General features: G+C 36.8%; 1 protein-coding gene across 5 annotated transcripts in view; it reads left to right on the top strand.

Annotated features, from left to right (window-relative positions):
- LYST (lysosomal trafficking regulator) overlaps positions 1-15,252 on the top strand; it is a 176,423-nt gene that overhangs the window by 70,574 nt on the left and 90,597 nt on the right. For all 5 annotated transcript variants that reach the window (XM_070782294.1, XM_070782293.1, XM_070782290.1 and 2 more), the window contains 5 exons: positions 4,462-4,622; positions 5,462-5,652; positions 7,776-8,021; positions 12,817-12,990; positions 13,902-14,051. In XM_070782294.1, coding sequence (XP_070638395.1) covers positions 4,462-4,622; positions 5,462-5,652; positions 7,776-8,021; positions 12,817-12,990; positions 13,902-14,051 — 922 coding nt within the window. The remainder of the gene's footprint in view (positions 1-4,461; positions 4,623-5,461; positions 5,653-7,775; positions 8,022-12,816; positions 12,991-13,901; positions 14,052-15,252) is intronic.

Genomic DNA, 15,252 nt, shown 5'->3' with positions numbered 1-15,252 from the left:
AACCTAGAAATGTACCACATGAAATATACCAGGTTTGGTTATAGTACTATTTGACTTTTACAAACCAGGAGAACTGTGAGTCAAATTAATAAGAAATATCTTGTGAAATATCTTAATGTAAAGTTTAACTCAGAGAGAGTTGTAAGGTATCTTGGATTTGTAAGAGTTGCAAAGTATTTTATTGAATGAAATAGCATGAAAGGGAATACAGAATTGAAAACTAGTATAACACAGGAAAGGACCGAGCTGGTTGGAAGGAATATCTAAGTTGAATGATGAAAAAGAAAAATGAACGGGCATGGTGATGCTGCGTGACAGCAGCTTTGAATCCAGGATGAGGCTGCTAGACCTTTTGCAAGGTGCTTTATATGCATTATCGTCCAATTCTCTCTAAAGTCTCTCAGAGTAGATTAGATCATAGAGATAACATATACCCTCAGCACAAATTAATTGATTTTTTTGTTCATTTGTTCATCAAATATTTATTGAGGAATTGCTATGTGCTGAGCACATGTAATATTAGGCCTGGGAGCTTGGTAAACAAGACAGACATGTCCCCTGCCTTTTGGGGGTTCATAGTTCAGTGAAGAAGCAGACAGCAAGGTACACAATTAAACGTGTGTGTATAAATCATGATAGGTACTGTGAAGACAACAAATGGGTCCCGAGACAGAAAATACCTGGTTTCCTGCTTAAGAGAAGGGCATCAGGGAAGACCTATCTAGAAAGAGATTATTTAAGCTGAGACCTGAAGGAAGGAGATGGAGTTTTGTGTGAACAAGAGGGAGGAAGAGCGAGCCAGGCAGAGGAAAGGGCCTATGAGAAAGAAGGGAAGCCTGTGTGCCTGTCAGCTCTGCTCTGAAGGCTGCGGGAGTCAACTGCTTACAGCCTTGCAGCCTCAGGAAGGCTGGGAGAAGAGGCTTGTGAACAGCTTTGGGGTAGCCAGTCCGCAGTGTCTGCCAAAGGAAACAGTTTATTCATTTTAAAAAGTACATGAAAATATGTCATTGAATCTCAATTTCTATAATCCAAAGAAAATATTTTCTGAGAAGTTCTGTCTTCACAACTGCCTAAGCCTGAAGGCAGCTGTGGCACATCAGTATATGTTTCCAGAACCTTGAATTGGTTGGGATTGGGGATGGGACTGTGAGAGTCTGATGGACACTCTTCTCATTTCTGGAACTCTCAGCACCTACTAGGCAGTGTAGTAAGCACTTTGCACAGATGACTTCATTTAGTCCTTCTAGCTGCACAACAAAGTAAGAGATGCCTCTGTCCTTCCATGTGAGGCAGCGGAAACCCAAAATGCTGCTTGCAGTGAGGAGGGTGGCTGAAACTCAACCTGGACTCTGAGCCTGGATAGAGCCCTGCTTTAAAACCCTCTGCTCTCTTTAACGGGCTTCCCAGGTGACTCGGTGGTAAAGAATCTGCTTGCCAATGCAGGGGATGCAGGAGGAAGATCCCCTGGAGGAGGAAATGGCAACCCACACCAGTATTCCTGCTTGGAGAATCCCATGGACAGAGGAGCCCGGCAGGCTACAGTCCATGGGGGTCACAAAAAGTTGGACACGACTGACCATCCACATACATGCTTTACTAACCCTACAGCCTTTTGGTGAGTCAGGCAGGCTGACAGATATAGGAATCATAAACTAATCATTACACATATTCAGAATGAGTGTCTAGATGTTCTCTGTGGCCAGTTCTGAAATTATGAACATAGCACTCAATTTTTACTCACCCACTTATTTGAACATTACTTTGAATTTACCATTTGGTATAAGTTAATGATTTTATCTAGTAAAAGAGCATTGAGCAAGTGATCAAGGAATATAAGGAATATATTATTCCTTTGATTTAAATTTGGCACTCTATCACTCTCAGAACTAATAAAGTTATTTCTACAAGTAATACATTTCAAGATGTAACGACACTGAAAAAAAATTGTTAATATTTTCTGCTAATTTTTATTTGATGAACAGAACACAAATCTGGTAGGAATATATGGCACATAGTAGATAGTGTGAATTATTTTAGTGTTTGTTGAACTCATCTTGTATTGATTTTACAGGTTTTCTTTACCCTTAAGAACTGAATTAAGTCATAGTGCCACTAGGTGGCAGTACTGTTTCAGTTACAGCCATTTAGTTGGTTCAAGAGAGAGATGCCTGCACAGGAATAGGTGTCTCACTATAATGTTGTATGTCAATTGAACTTCAATAAAAAGGTTAGATCACATCTTTCCTTTGTTAATAATATTCCTATTTAAATAGCTAAATGTATATATTAAGTATGGAATAGAAAGCCTTAAGGGAAAATTTTTAAATAAATATATACCAAGATAGAATTTCTCATTATTAGCTTATTCTAAGTGCTTTGTCTTCGGAGAAGGCAATGGCACCCCACTCCAGTACTCTTGCCTGGAAAATCCCATGGGCAGAGGAGCCTGGTGGGCTGCAGTCCATCGGGTCGCTGAGGGTCGGACATGACAGCGATTTCACTTTCTCTTTTCACTTTCATGCATTGGAGAAGGAAATGGCAACCCACTCCAGTGTTCTTGCCTGGAGAATCCCAGGGACGGGGGAGCCTGGTGGGCTGCCGTCTATGGGGTCGCACAGAGTCGGACACGACTGAAGCGACTTAGCAGCAGCAGCAGCAGCAAGTGCTTTGTCTTATTCACAAACTTTGTCTTTACAAGCTACCTTCATTGTCTTAAGAGAGTTTAAAACACTCTAGAATGAGGCAAGAGCTCGGCACTCTGCAATTTAAACAAGAAGATGAAGTTCTCCCATCGTGTGTGTCTCTAGGAGAAAGCATTAGTTTACCTTTTCCTACTTTGCCTTTTGTGAGGGTTCCTATAACTTTTATCCATGAAGAAAAGCAAGAGATTAATCAAAAGCTCTGCAATATTTAGTGCTGAAAACACAGAAAATGCAAAAAAAGCATTGGCATTTCAGTGCCTTGTCAGAACAAAACCTGAAGAAGTGATACTCTTCCTGATTAGTTTTTGAAGAGGGCATGAGGTTTTAGGAATTGTGTACTGAGATGGGAGACTTTCTGGTAAAATCAGGGAGAGGTGGTAGATTTGTATTTTAAACCAGGAAGGTGAATATGTAGAAGTCAAGTGGCAAAGGAAACTTGCAACAAATGTCCAGTCATACTTCCCTTGGCCTGGTGCGGATCACCAGGCGTCTCTGCCCCTTCCTCTTCTTTGGGGGGTTGTGGACCACCAGCACCTTGGACCAAGAGACAAGAGGATCAGTCCTTCTCTCTCGCCCATTACCAATTATCCAATACTGAACCAAGAAACTTGTTCAAGAATTTCGCGTTATTAAACATTCACACTTCAAAAATCCCTGAAGTACCTCATTGTGGTTTTGATTTGCATTTCTCTGATAATGAGTGATGTTGAGCATCTTTTCATGTGTTTCTTAGCCATCTGTATGTCTTCTTTGGAGAAATGTCTATTTAGTTCTTTGGCCCATTTTTTGATTGGGTCGTTTGTTTTTCTGGAATTGAGCTGCAGGAGTTGCTTGTATATTTTTGAGATTAGTTGTTTGTCAGTTGCTTCATTTGCTTCATTTCACGCCAGTCAGAATGGCTGCGATCAAAAAGTTTACAAGCAATAAATGCTGGAGAGGGTGTGGAGAAAAGGGAACCCTATTACGCTGTTGGTAGGAATGCAAACTAGTACAGCCACTATGGAGAACAGTGTGGAGATTCCTTAAAAAACTGGAAATAGAACTGCCTTATGATCCAGCAATCCCACTGCTGGGCATACACACTGAGGAAACCAGAATTAAAAGAGACATGTGTACCCCAATGTTCATCGCAGCACTGTTTATAATAGCCAGGACATGGAAGCAACCTAGATGGCCATCAGCAGACGAATGGATAAAAAAGCTGTGGTACATATACACAATGGAGTATTACTCAGCCATTAAAAAAAATACATTTGAATCAGTTCTAATGAGGTGGATGAAACTGGAGCCTATTATACAGAGTGAAGTAAGCCAGAAAGAAAACCACCAATACAGTATACTAATGCATATATATGGAATTTAGAAAGATGGTAACGACAACCCTGCATGTGAGACACCAACAGAGACACAGATGTATAGAACAGTCTTTTGGACTCTGGGAGAGGGAGGGGGGAATGATTTGGGAGAATGGCATTAAAACATGTATAATATCATATAAGAAATGAATCGCCAGTCCAGGTTCAATGCAGGATACAAGAAACTTGGGGCTGGTGCACTGGGATGACCCAGAGGGATGGTATGGGGAGGGAAGTGGGAGGGGGGTTCAGGATTGGGAACACGTGTACACCCATGGCGGATGCATGTTGATGTATGGCAACACCAATACAATATTGTAAAAAAAATAATAATAATAATAAAATAAAAATAAATAAAAATAAAAATCCCTGAAGTAATTGATTTAACTTTGTTTTTAATGTAGGAAGCCTGATGTTACTCTGGATTTTATGCTTCCAAGAAAAACAAGTTTGTCATCTGACAGCAATAAAACATTTTGCATGATCGGCCATTGTTTATCATCCCAAGAAGAATCTTTGCAATTGGCTGGAAAATGGGACCTGGGAAATTTACTCCTCTTCAATGGTATGTTTTTCCCCTTTAAAGCATTTTCAAGTTTTTCCTTCAGTTAACAAGTATTAAACTAAGTTAATTGTCCTGGATAAAGTATTTATCCCCGTTCCTTTACTTGTACTTAATAAGTACTGTATTTCCAAGATTCCAAGATGTACTGTTTTAACATATTTATAATCTAAGTGGTTCTTATAATTGATACATATATTTAATGCAAAGGCACATATCCTCCCCCACCCCACTGCCAAAGAGAAGCTTATATTAAATCACTTTATAATCCTAGAAAATGCATTATAGCAGGTAAAGTTAGACTGGCTGTCTCTCTTACTTATAATTTTAGTATATTATATAAAAATACCAAATTTTAGGTGAAGAAGAAATACATGATTTTAAAAAATGTATTACTCAACCTGCCACATAATAGCATTTAGACAGTGTTTATTGAATAAATAGATGGATGGATGAAGGAGTAATGATACCAATCCATATGTTGTTTTTAAAAGGAATTCACTGAGATAAAATTTCCATTTGCAAAAAAAAAAAAGGACAAAACCAAAAAATCCCCTATTTTTAGCTTAAAGAGCAAATATAAATATTACTTTATTTTACCAAGAGTTTTACAGATAACTTTATATATATACATATATATATATTAATTCATCTTACATCCAGAGTTGCTATAGATTACTTGCTCATTACACCAATTTGAAAATTGAGGCTTTATTAATTTTGAAAGATATAGTGAACAACTAAAGAATCTAGCAAAAACCCTCTGATTTCTTGTTTTTATGAAAAATTCTGGAGTATTTTAAATAAGGAACTTTTTTTTTTTTTTTTTTTTTGCTATTCAGGGGCTAAGATTGGCTCGCAAGAGGCATTTTATCTGTATGCTTGTGGACCCAACCATACGTCCATAATGCCATGTAAATATGGCAAGCCTGTGAATGACTACTCCAAGTACATTAATACAGAAATTTTGCAATGTGAACAAATCAGAGAACTTTTTATGACCAGCAAAGATGTGGACATTGGTCTTTTAATTGTAAGTTTTCATTTTATAGGTTTTAACTTTTTAGAAACTGTTATGTATGTTTATTGAATGTGAATTAGCTGTGATTTGATTTTTAGAGTTTTTCTGTTTCTCAACATTTTCTTTACCTACAAATGTTTTTCTTTTTAATTAAAATACTTTGACTTCCTCAAAATTTGTTTTCAGGTTTCAAATTTTCATCTGCTTTTCCTTGGAACCATATTTCTATACTAAGTATTAGTTTAGGTTATACCTGTGGTTAATCATTCGAGAAAAACATTTATGATATAACAGATAATACATGGTAGCCTTGAAAATTGCTTATTATATTTCCTCTCCATACTTATAAATAAGTGCTAATTTTTATTTATATTAATTTTAATTATACATATTCAGATTTTAGAATATTTATTCTTTAATACAACAGCAGCTAGGAATTTTGCTTTCAAATTATTGCTGATTCTGCTTATATGAGACTCTTGATTGCATTTTATATATTATTCTAATATATTGTTATACTAATACACAGTTTAGGAGTATTGTGATAGATACTTTTCATTATAGCAACTAGGAAACTGATCCTTCATAGTCTAAAACATGTAAGTCTTGAGTGGTATTAAGTATCTGTGGTAAAATAGATATAGAATTTAACTAAAGATCTGGTATTAGACCCACAATCTTTTTCTCCGTAAGGAATATTCAGAAATGGAGGTTAAGGGCATTTTGGCTGTCCACTGTTATTGAATGGGGGCCAGAGATTGTAAATATTCTATAACGCACGGGTAGTATCCAACCAGAATCACCCAGAGGACTTGCCAAAACATAGATTGCTTCAGTAGATCTGAAGTGTGGCCCAAGAATTTGCATTTTTGACAACTTCCCAGGTGATGCTGCTGCTGCTGGTTGGGGCCCACATACTGAGTATCTCTGCTTTAGGAAGACCAAGGAGCTCGTACCATGGATGTTTGTTCAGATAATTTTAGCTCTCTAGTTTTTGGTTAATCCCTTTTTCACAAAAAAATACGTATTCTTAACCTTTTATTTTGCCTGAAAAGAATGGAGGTTATAATTCATAAAATTCAACAGAAATTATCACAAGTAAAAATTATACAGGTTTTATGTGAAAAATCTTTTTTGAAAGCATATTTTTTTAAGCCTGACTTTTTTAGCTTGCTATTTTGGGGTTATGAGACATCAGTAAGAGGTCAGACAGACATGGTGCCCTCCTAGCAAGGTGTTGGTATCAGATGGGACTTGTTTCAGATAATCGGCATTTTACCAGATTTTTAATGAAAACTACTGTAGATTTATGATTTTGTTTTACCCAGCATAATCATGTACAGTAGACTGTGTCATCAGTTTGGTTGGTCTGCAAAGGTGCTAGATGATGTCTGATGAAACTATACTTGCATCACGGTGGGCTGAAAATGATGGAAGCCCAGAGCCCCCAGCTGCTACACCATTTTCCACAAGCGTGATCTTCTGTAGCGGCCTCCATTGAGAGCACCTCAGAGTGCATTTTGTTTTTAAAGTTTACCATAATTTTTAAAGTAATTGATAGAATATTTGACAGAGAGCTAGAACCTAATCAAAACTACCCTTTGGTTGGGAGAAATACTCACTTTGTTAGGTATGCTGATAGTTTGGAGTTTTATTCTAGTGGAAAGAATGCTCTAGTTTATAGAGTCATATTTAAAATGAGTAGGCAGCCCATGAGCAAATTCAATACCAAAATACATTTGAATACATTGACCCAGAGTCCCATCTCATAGGGTTGTAACAATTGGTTACTATTTATAAATGCATAGAACAGTTCATAGAACATAAGTACGGTAGGGATTTGTTACTGGTGATAGGTGTAATTTCATGTTTATTCTCAAAAGATCAAAGCTGGAATTTTTCTCAGCCTTCATATGGTTTACATGTATTGACCACTCCTAAATGAAATGGGTCTTTTTCTTTGTGGAGAGCTGTCTTGCTTCTCATGTCTATCTTTGTTTTGTGCAGTGACTGTCTTTTTTAAAACAAAGAAAAAGATTTTTTGCTTGTCTTTTCACTTTGAAATAATCCATTTGCTAGTTGATAATGTACTTTTTAAACTGTTTAGTTATTGAAGGAAAATATTTGTGTTTCAGGAAAGTCTTTCAGTTGTATATACAACTTACTGTCCTGCTCAGTACACCATCTATGAGCCAGTTATTAGACTTAAAGGTCAAATGAAAACCCAACTCTCTCAAAGACCCTTCAGCTCAAAAGAAGTTCACAATATCTTATTAGAACCTCATCATCTAAAGAATCTCCAGCCCACTGAATGTAAAACCCTTCAAGGCATTCTGCATGAGATTGGTGGAACTGGTATATTTGTCTTTCTCTTTGCTAGGGTAAGAATCACTGATTGTAAATTTATTTAAAGAGAAACTACTTCTTTATTATTGATAACTTTTAGGATTCTTTTTTGATTAACAGTAAAGCTATGTATCAACTATATTAAACTTTCAAGATTAAAAAAGCACACATTGTTTAGAATGTCATCAAAGTTTCTACCACAATAATTTTTTTGTTAAAATTTCTTTTTAATTTATGAAGATTTGGGACTTCCTTGGTGTTCTTGTGGTTGATTTTCCACTCCCAATGCCAAGGGCACAGGTTCGATCCCTGGTCAGGGAACTAAGAATCCTGCATGCCACGTGGTCCAGCCAAATAAATAAATTAATTAAATAATTTATGAAGATGTCAGAGTCTTCTGTTATCTAGAAATGTAATTAGAACCATTAACTATTAAGTGTATAAGATTTAATATTGTCAATGAGAAAAAAAATGCTATAATAAAAATAGAGAAGAAATGTATTTCTTAGAACAAGATTTGTGAAACTTGTTTTTCCCTTGAAACTTCCATATGCTTGGAGAAAAATAAAGGTCAACAAATAAGTACAAAAATAACTCATTTGGGATTGAAATTTTTTGAAAGAGAAGGAGAAAGTCAAAAAGTTTGATTCACACCATGGATACTGTTTTAGAGAATTAAGTTTATTTATCTGTTGTGTTTAGCCATCTGTGGACTGGAACAATCTCTTTCCTGAGGTGGAGTAGACAGTGGTGTACATGACTGTTTCAAGGACTGCTGAAATCCAAATAGAGGGTACAAATGGTCTCGCTTCAGTATGAATCATTTCTACTTCCTTGTGGTCCAAATCCTTGTTTAATTAAAGCAACCCTGATCTTTTTCACTTCCAAATTTTATGCTTAAGTGTAACTTCTGCACCATTGTCATATGTCTCCCTTTCTTTTTTTTCTTTAGTGGGGGCACCTTTGATTACTTTTGTAATAAGAGACATATCAATGTTAGTTGTTATTGTTACTGTGCTTATAAAATAAATACTTGGTTAGCATTTGACCTGCCATACTCTAAGCTTTCTTTCTTTTTCTTTTTCCATTTTTAATACGCTTTTTTGCATGTAGTATCTAGTTGAATAGATATTAAACTAGTGTTTTAAAATAAAAACTTTTCATTTAACTTCTCGTCAACATTTTGTGATCTACTTTTATAGCTTTGTATAATTTCAAAATGTGTATACTTGGTTTTTCCTTTTTCATCAAATTTAGTCGGTTCGGTTCAGTTGCTCAGTTGTGTCTGACTCTGCAACCTCATGGACTGCAGCACACCAAACTTCCCTGTCCATCACCAACTCCCAGAGTTTGCTCAAATTCATGTCCATCAAGTCAGTGATGCCATCCAGCCATCTCATCCTCTATTGTCCCCTTCTCCTCCTGCCTTCAATCTATCCCAGCATCAGAGTCTTTTCCAATGAGTCAGTTCTTTGCATCAGGTGGCCAAAGTATTGGAACTTCAGCATCAGTCCTTCCAGTGAATATTCAGGACTGATTTCCTTTAGGATTGACTGGTTGGATCTCCTTGCAGTCCAAGGGACTCTCAAGAGTCTTCTCCAGTACCACAGTACAAAAGCATCAATTCTTTGGTGCTCAGCTTTCTTTATGGTCGAACTCACATCCATACATGACGACCGGAAAAACCATAGCTTTGAATAGATGGACCTTTATTGGCAAAGTAATGTCTGCTTTTTAATATGCTATCTAGGTTGATCATAACTTTTCTTCCAAGGAGCAAGCGTCTTAATTTCATGGCTGCAGTCACCATCTGCAGTGATTTTGGAGCCCAAGAAAATTAAGTCTGTCACTGTTTCCATTGTTTCCCCATCTATTTGCCATGAAGTGATGGAACCAGATACCATGATCTTCATCTTTTGAATGTTGAGTTTTAAGCCAACTTTTTCATTCTCCGCTTTCACTTTCATCAAGAGGCTTCTTTAGTTCCTCTTTGCTCTCTGCCATAAAAGTGGTGTCATCTGCATATCTGAGGTTATTTCTATTTCTCCTGACAATCTTGATTCCAGCGTGTGCTTCATCCAGCCTGGCATTTCACATGATGTACTCTGCATATAAAATAAATATTAAAGTTAAATAAGCAGAGTGACAATTTACAGCCTTGACATATGCCTTTGCCAGTTTTGAACCACTTTACCTGCTTCCTGAGAAATGGAACATTGTTCCATGTCAGTTTCTAACTGTTGCTCCTTGATCTGCACACAGATTTCTCAGGAAGCAGGTAAAGTGGTCATCTCTTGAAGAATTTTTCAGTTTTTTGTGATCCTCAGAAAGGCTTTAGTGTAGTCAATAAAACAGAAGTGGATATTTTTCTGGAATTTTCTTGCCTTTTCTGTGATCCAGCAGATGTTGGCCATTTGATCTCTAGTTTCTCTGCCTTCTCTAAATCCAGCTTGAACATCTGGAAATTCTTGGTTCACATACTGTTGAAGCTTAGCTTGGAGAATTTTGAACATTACTTTGCTAGTGTTTGAGATGAGTGCAATTGTGTGGTAGTTTGAATGTTCTTTGGCATTGCCTTTCTTTGGGATTGAAATGAAAACTGACTTTTTCCAGTCCTGTGGCCACTGCTAAGTTTTCCAAATTTGCTGGCATATTGAGTGCAACACTTTCACAGCATCATCTTTTAGAATTTGAAATAACACAGCTGGAATTCCATCACCTCCACTAGCTTTGTTCATAGTGATGCTTCCTAAGACCCACTTGACTTCACACTCCAGGATGTCTGGCTCTAGATGAGTGATCACACCATCGTGGTTATCTGAGTCATTAAGATCTTTTTTGTATAGTTCTTCTGTGTTTTTTTGACACCTTTTCTTAATATCTTCTGCTTCTGCTAGGTCCATACCATTTCTGTCTTTTATTGAGCCCATCTTTGCATGAAATGTTCCCTTGGTATATCTAATTTTCTTGAATAGATCTCTAGTCTTTCTCGTTCTGTTGCTTTTCTATATTTCTTTGCATTGATCACTTAGGAAGGCTTTCTTATCTCTCCTTGCTTTTCTTTGGAACTCTACATTCAGATGGATATGTCTTTCCTTTTCTCTTTTGCCTTTCACTTCTCTTCTTTTCTCAGCTATTTGTAAGGCCTTCTCAGACAACCATTTTGCCTTTTTGCATTTCTTTTTCTTGGGGATGGTTTTGTTCACCACCCCCTGTACAATGTTACGAACCTCCATCCATAGTTCATCAGACACTCTGTCTATCATCAGATCTACTCCCTTAAATCTATTTGGCACTTCCACTGTATAATCAGAAGGGATTTGATTTAGGTCATACCTGAATAATCTACTGGTTTTCCCTACTTTTTTCATTTAGGTCTGAGTTTTGCAATAGGGAGTTCATGATCTGAGCCACAGTCAGCTCCCGGTCTTGATTTTGCTCACTGTATAGAGCTTCTCCATCTTTGACTGCAAAGAATATAATCAATCCAATTTTGGTATTGACCATGTGGTGATGTTCATGTCAGGGAGGCCTGGCGTGCTGCAATTCATGGGATCGCAAAGAGTCAGACACGACTGAGCGACTGAACTGAACTGAACTGAGAGTCGTCTCTTGTGTTGTTCGAAGAGGGTGTTTTGCTAAGACTGGTGCATTCTCTTGTTGAAACTCTGTTAGCCTTTCTGCTGCCTTTGTGCTGTACTCCAAAACCAAACTTGCCCATTACTCTGGGTATCTCTTGACTTCCTACTTTTGCATTCCAGTCCCCTATGATGAAAATGATGTCTTGTTTTAGTGTTTGTTCTAGAAGGTCTTGTAGGTCTTCATAGAACCTTTGAACTTCAGCTTCTTCAGCATTAGAGGTTGGGGCATCATTTTATTTTGATTACTCTTACACAGTGATGATCCCAAGAAAAATGATTAATTTTTTATCTCACATACATATAGGATCTTGCCAAAAAGAATTTTAAACTATGTTTTTACATACAGAAACTCTGTTCAGTATCATTCCTCCCCTACAAAAGTAAAATTCAGTTTCCTTAAAACCCTTACAGGTATAGCCTACCTCTTGAGCTTAATCTCCTCCATCCAGGTTGCAGCCAGATAGGCAGCCTGCAGCCTCCTAGACGTACTGTGAATCCAATCTTCATCTCTCTCCTGACTGCGTCCCACCCTTAGACACCTGTTTATCCCTGCTTCCTGTGGTTTTGCTCTCTCTCCCAGTGATCTTCTTCACATAGGCTTCACATCCTGAGCAGGGTGGAGTTAGAAGTAGTTTTTGTGCTCTCATGCATTCATATTGTCTCACTCTTCTTTGCCTTTTCAAATCATAATAGGATGTTTGTTTCTTACATATAGTAGTTGCCAGAAAGCATTGGGGGAATTGAAGTACAAGTCACAATCCTTAGTTTTTATTCTTACGTCTTATGTTTTGACCTATCAGCAGGCCCCACTGGAGGTAGGTAGTCTGCCTGTTTACAGTCTGAGCAGTCTATTTCATCTTCCACAGCATAGAACATAGAGCCTGTTTGTTGACTAAGCATCAAAAATATGAGGCATTTTGCTGACACTTCAGATCACCAATAAAATGCTACTGACTTCTAAATATCAATGTTATTATAGTTAATTTATAGCATATTTGAGACATAAGAGCATGGAACTTATTGGTTTTATTTGTTTACAGTTCTTAAGTAATTACAAACAGTGTCAGCAATAAAAAATAAACTTTCAAATAAAACTGATAGGTTGGTATTACATAATGGAAGATAACCCCACATGTTAAATTTTTAATCTCAAAAAATTAGAAAAAATTTATCTACTTTTTTTTTTTAGGTTGTGGAACTCAGTAGCTGTGAAGAAACTCAAGCGTTAGCATTGAGAGTTATACTCTCATTAATTAAATACAACCAACAGAGAATACATGAGTTAGAAAACTGTAATGGACTTTCCATGATTCATCAGGTGTTGATCAAACAAAAATGCATTGTTGGCTTTCACATTTTGAAGGTACGTTCTCATAAAACTTATTCTAAGGGTTTCGTATGCAGTGATACTTACCTCTTCATTAAGTCTCCTGGTAATAGAGTTTCGTGTTTCAGTTATTTCTGAAGAAAATTAAGGAAACTTGATAGTATGTGTTTAATCAAACGAAGGCTCTTCTGGGTTTTTCGTCATTTAAATAATTACATTTTCATTTCCTTTAAAACATTTTAGAAGAATATAAGAAAAAATTAAGATTTTTAGATCTTGATAAGCCAGTGATACCTCCTGGGCTGGCCCCTCCTTCTGTAGACTGGTGATAGTGACTCATATAGACTGCTGCTTGCTTCAGACCCCACAGGTATGGGGGCGAACCCAGTTCTCCAGACACCTAGTGCTGTGCCGTTCTCAAGAGGCAGTGCTGCTGTAGAGTTATTATCTTAAAGCCGTATTAGCTTTTTACTGTGATTCAGCTGTAATCACATTTTTAAATACCTTTCCAATTAAAAGCACTTGGTAACGTTGTGAAAGTATTTCTTCCCGAGGGTTCTAGTATTAAGGCAAAAGACCAATGCCTGTTCCCATGCCCCCAGACTCCAACTCTTAAAGTGAGCAAGATCCATACACTTGTGGCATGAATACTTCTTAGAAAAAGTTTAAAATTCAACAGATTCATTGAATTTTAAATATAGGGTATAGTTTATTTTACTCCATATTTGAAACTAAATAGTCATTTATAAATATTTGAAATTTGGGGGTTTTCTTATTACTTCAATTGTTTTACAAAACAAGGTAAAGATACCTTGTGAATTGCTGAGTTATTCAGTAGTTTTCTTTTGAATTTAATGTTATGACTGCTAAGATTGAAAGCTTAATATTTCTGTTGAATTTTTGGATTGATTATTGATGCATCTTGTATTAATGCTGTTTTTCTGTAGACCCTTCTTGAAGGTTGCTGTGGTGAAGATATCATTCATATCAATGAGAATGGAGAACTTAAGTTGGATGTAGAGTCTAATGCTATAATCCAGGATGTTAAACTGTTAGAGGAACTATTGCTAGACTGGAAGATATGGAATAAAGCAGAGGCATGTACTTTATGTGGCTAAAAAGCGTTTGTTATGAATTTACCCTCTTAGCAATTTTTACATGTACAGTACTAACCATATACACTTTGTCATATGGCAGATCTCTAGAACTTTTTCATTTGGTTTGACTACCCAGTGGACAACAGCTCCCCATTTCCCTTCCCCCGAGTCCCTGGCAGCCACCATTCTACATTCTGTTTCTTTGGTTTGATTGTATTAGATATTTAATACAAGTGAAATCATTCAGAGTTTGCCTTTTTGTGATTGGCTTATTTGACTTAGCATTGTGTCCTCAAGGATAATCTGTGTTATAACATATGACAAGACTGTTTTCTTTCTTACACTATTCCATTGTATGTGTTTTCCACATTTTCTTTATCTGTTCATCTGTCATGGACACTTAGGTTGCTTCCACATTTTGGCTATTGTGAATTATGCTGCCGTGAACATAAATGTGCAGAGATCTCTCTGAGATCCTGTTTTCAGTTATTTTAGACACATATGCAAAAGTAGGATTGCTGAGTCATATAGTAATTCTAATTTTTAAAAAACAGAATTACTATACCATACTATTTTCTGTAAGAGAGGCACCATTTTACAGTCCTACCAGCAATGTGCAAAGGATCCAATTTCTTTACCTGCTGCTGCTGCTGCTGTTAAGTTGCTTCAGTCATGTCTGACTCTGTGCGACGCTATAGACGGCAGCCCACCAGGCCCCGCCGTCCCTGGGATTCTCCAGGCAAGAACACTAGAGTGGGTTGCCTTTTCCTCCTCCTAATTTCTTTACCTGCTTACCAACAATTGTTATTTTTTGATAGTGTCTATTCTGTAGAATATGAGGTAGTAATAATAACTTGTAGTTTTGATTTGCATTTCCCTGATGATTGGTTGATGAAGAGCATCTTTTCATATACTTATTGACCCTTTGTATATGTTCTTTGGAAAGATGTCCATTCAGGTCATTTGATTATTTTTTTATTGAGTTATTTGATTTTCTGTTAATGAGTTGTAGGAGTCATTTATATATTCTACATACTAATCCCTTATCTCATATATGGTTTATAAGCGTTTTCTCCCATTTTGTATATTGCCTTTTCACTTTGTTGACTGTTTTCTTTGCTGCACAGAGAAACAAGTGCTTTTAAATATTCATCTAATCAGTCTCCTCAAAAACAAAACAAATTTACTGCTTCAGTGTAGC

This window comes from Bos indicus, chromosome 28, assembly GCF_029378745.1.
Source record: "Bos indicus isolate NIAB-ARS_2022 breed Sahiwal x Tharparkar chromosome 28, NIAB-ARS_B.indTharparkar_mat_pri_1.0, whole genome shotgun sequence".
Lineage (NCBI taxonomy): Eukaryota > Metazoa > Chordata > Mammalia > Artiodactyla > Bovidae > Bos > Bos indicus.
The sequence above is the reverse complement of the archived record's forward strand: the minus strand, read 5'-3'. Positions and strand labels throughout refer to the sequence as shown.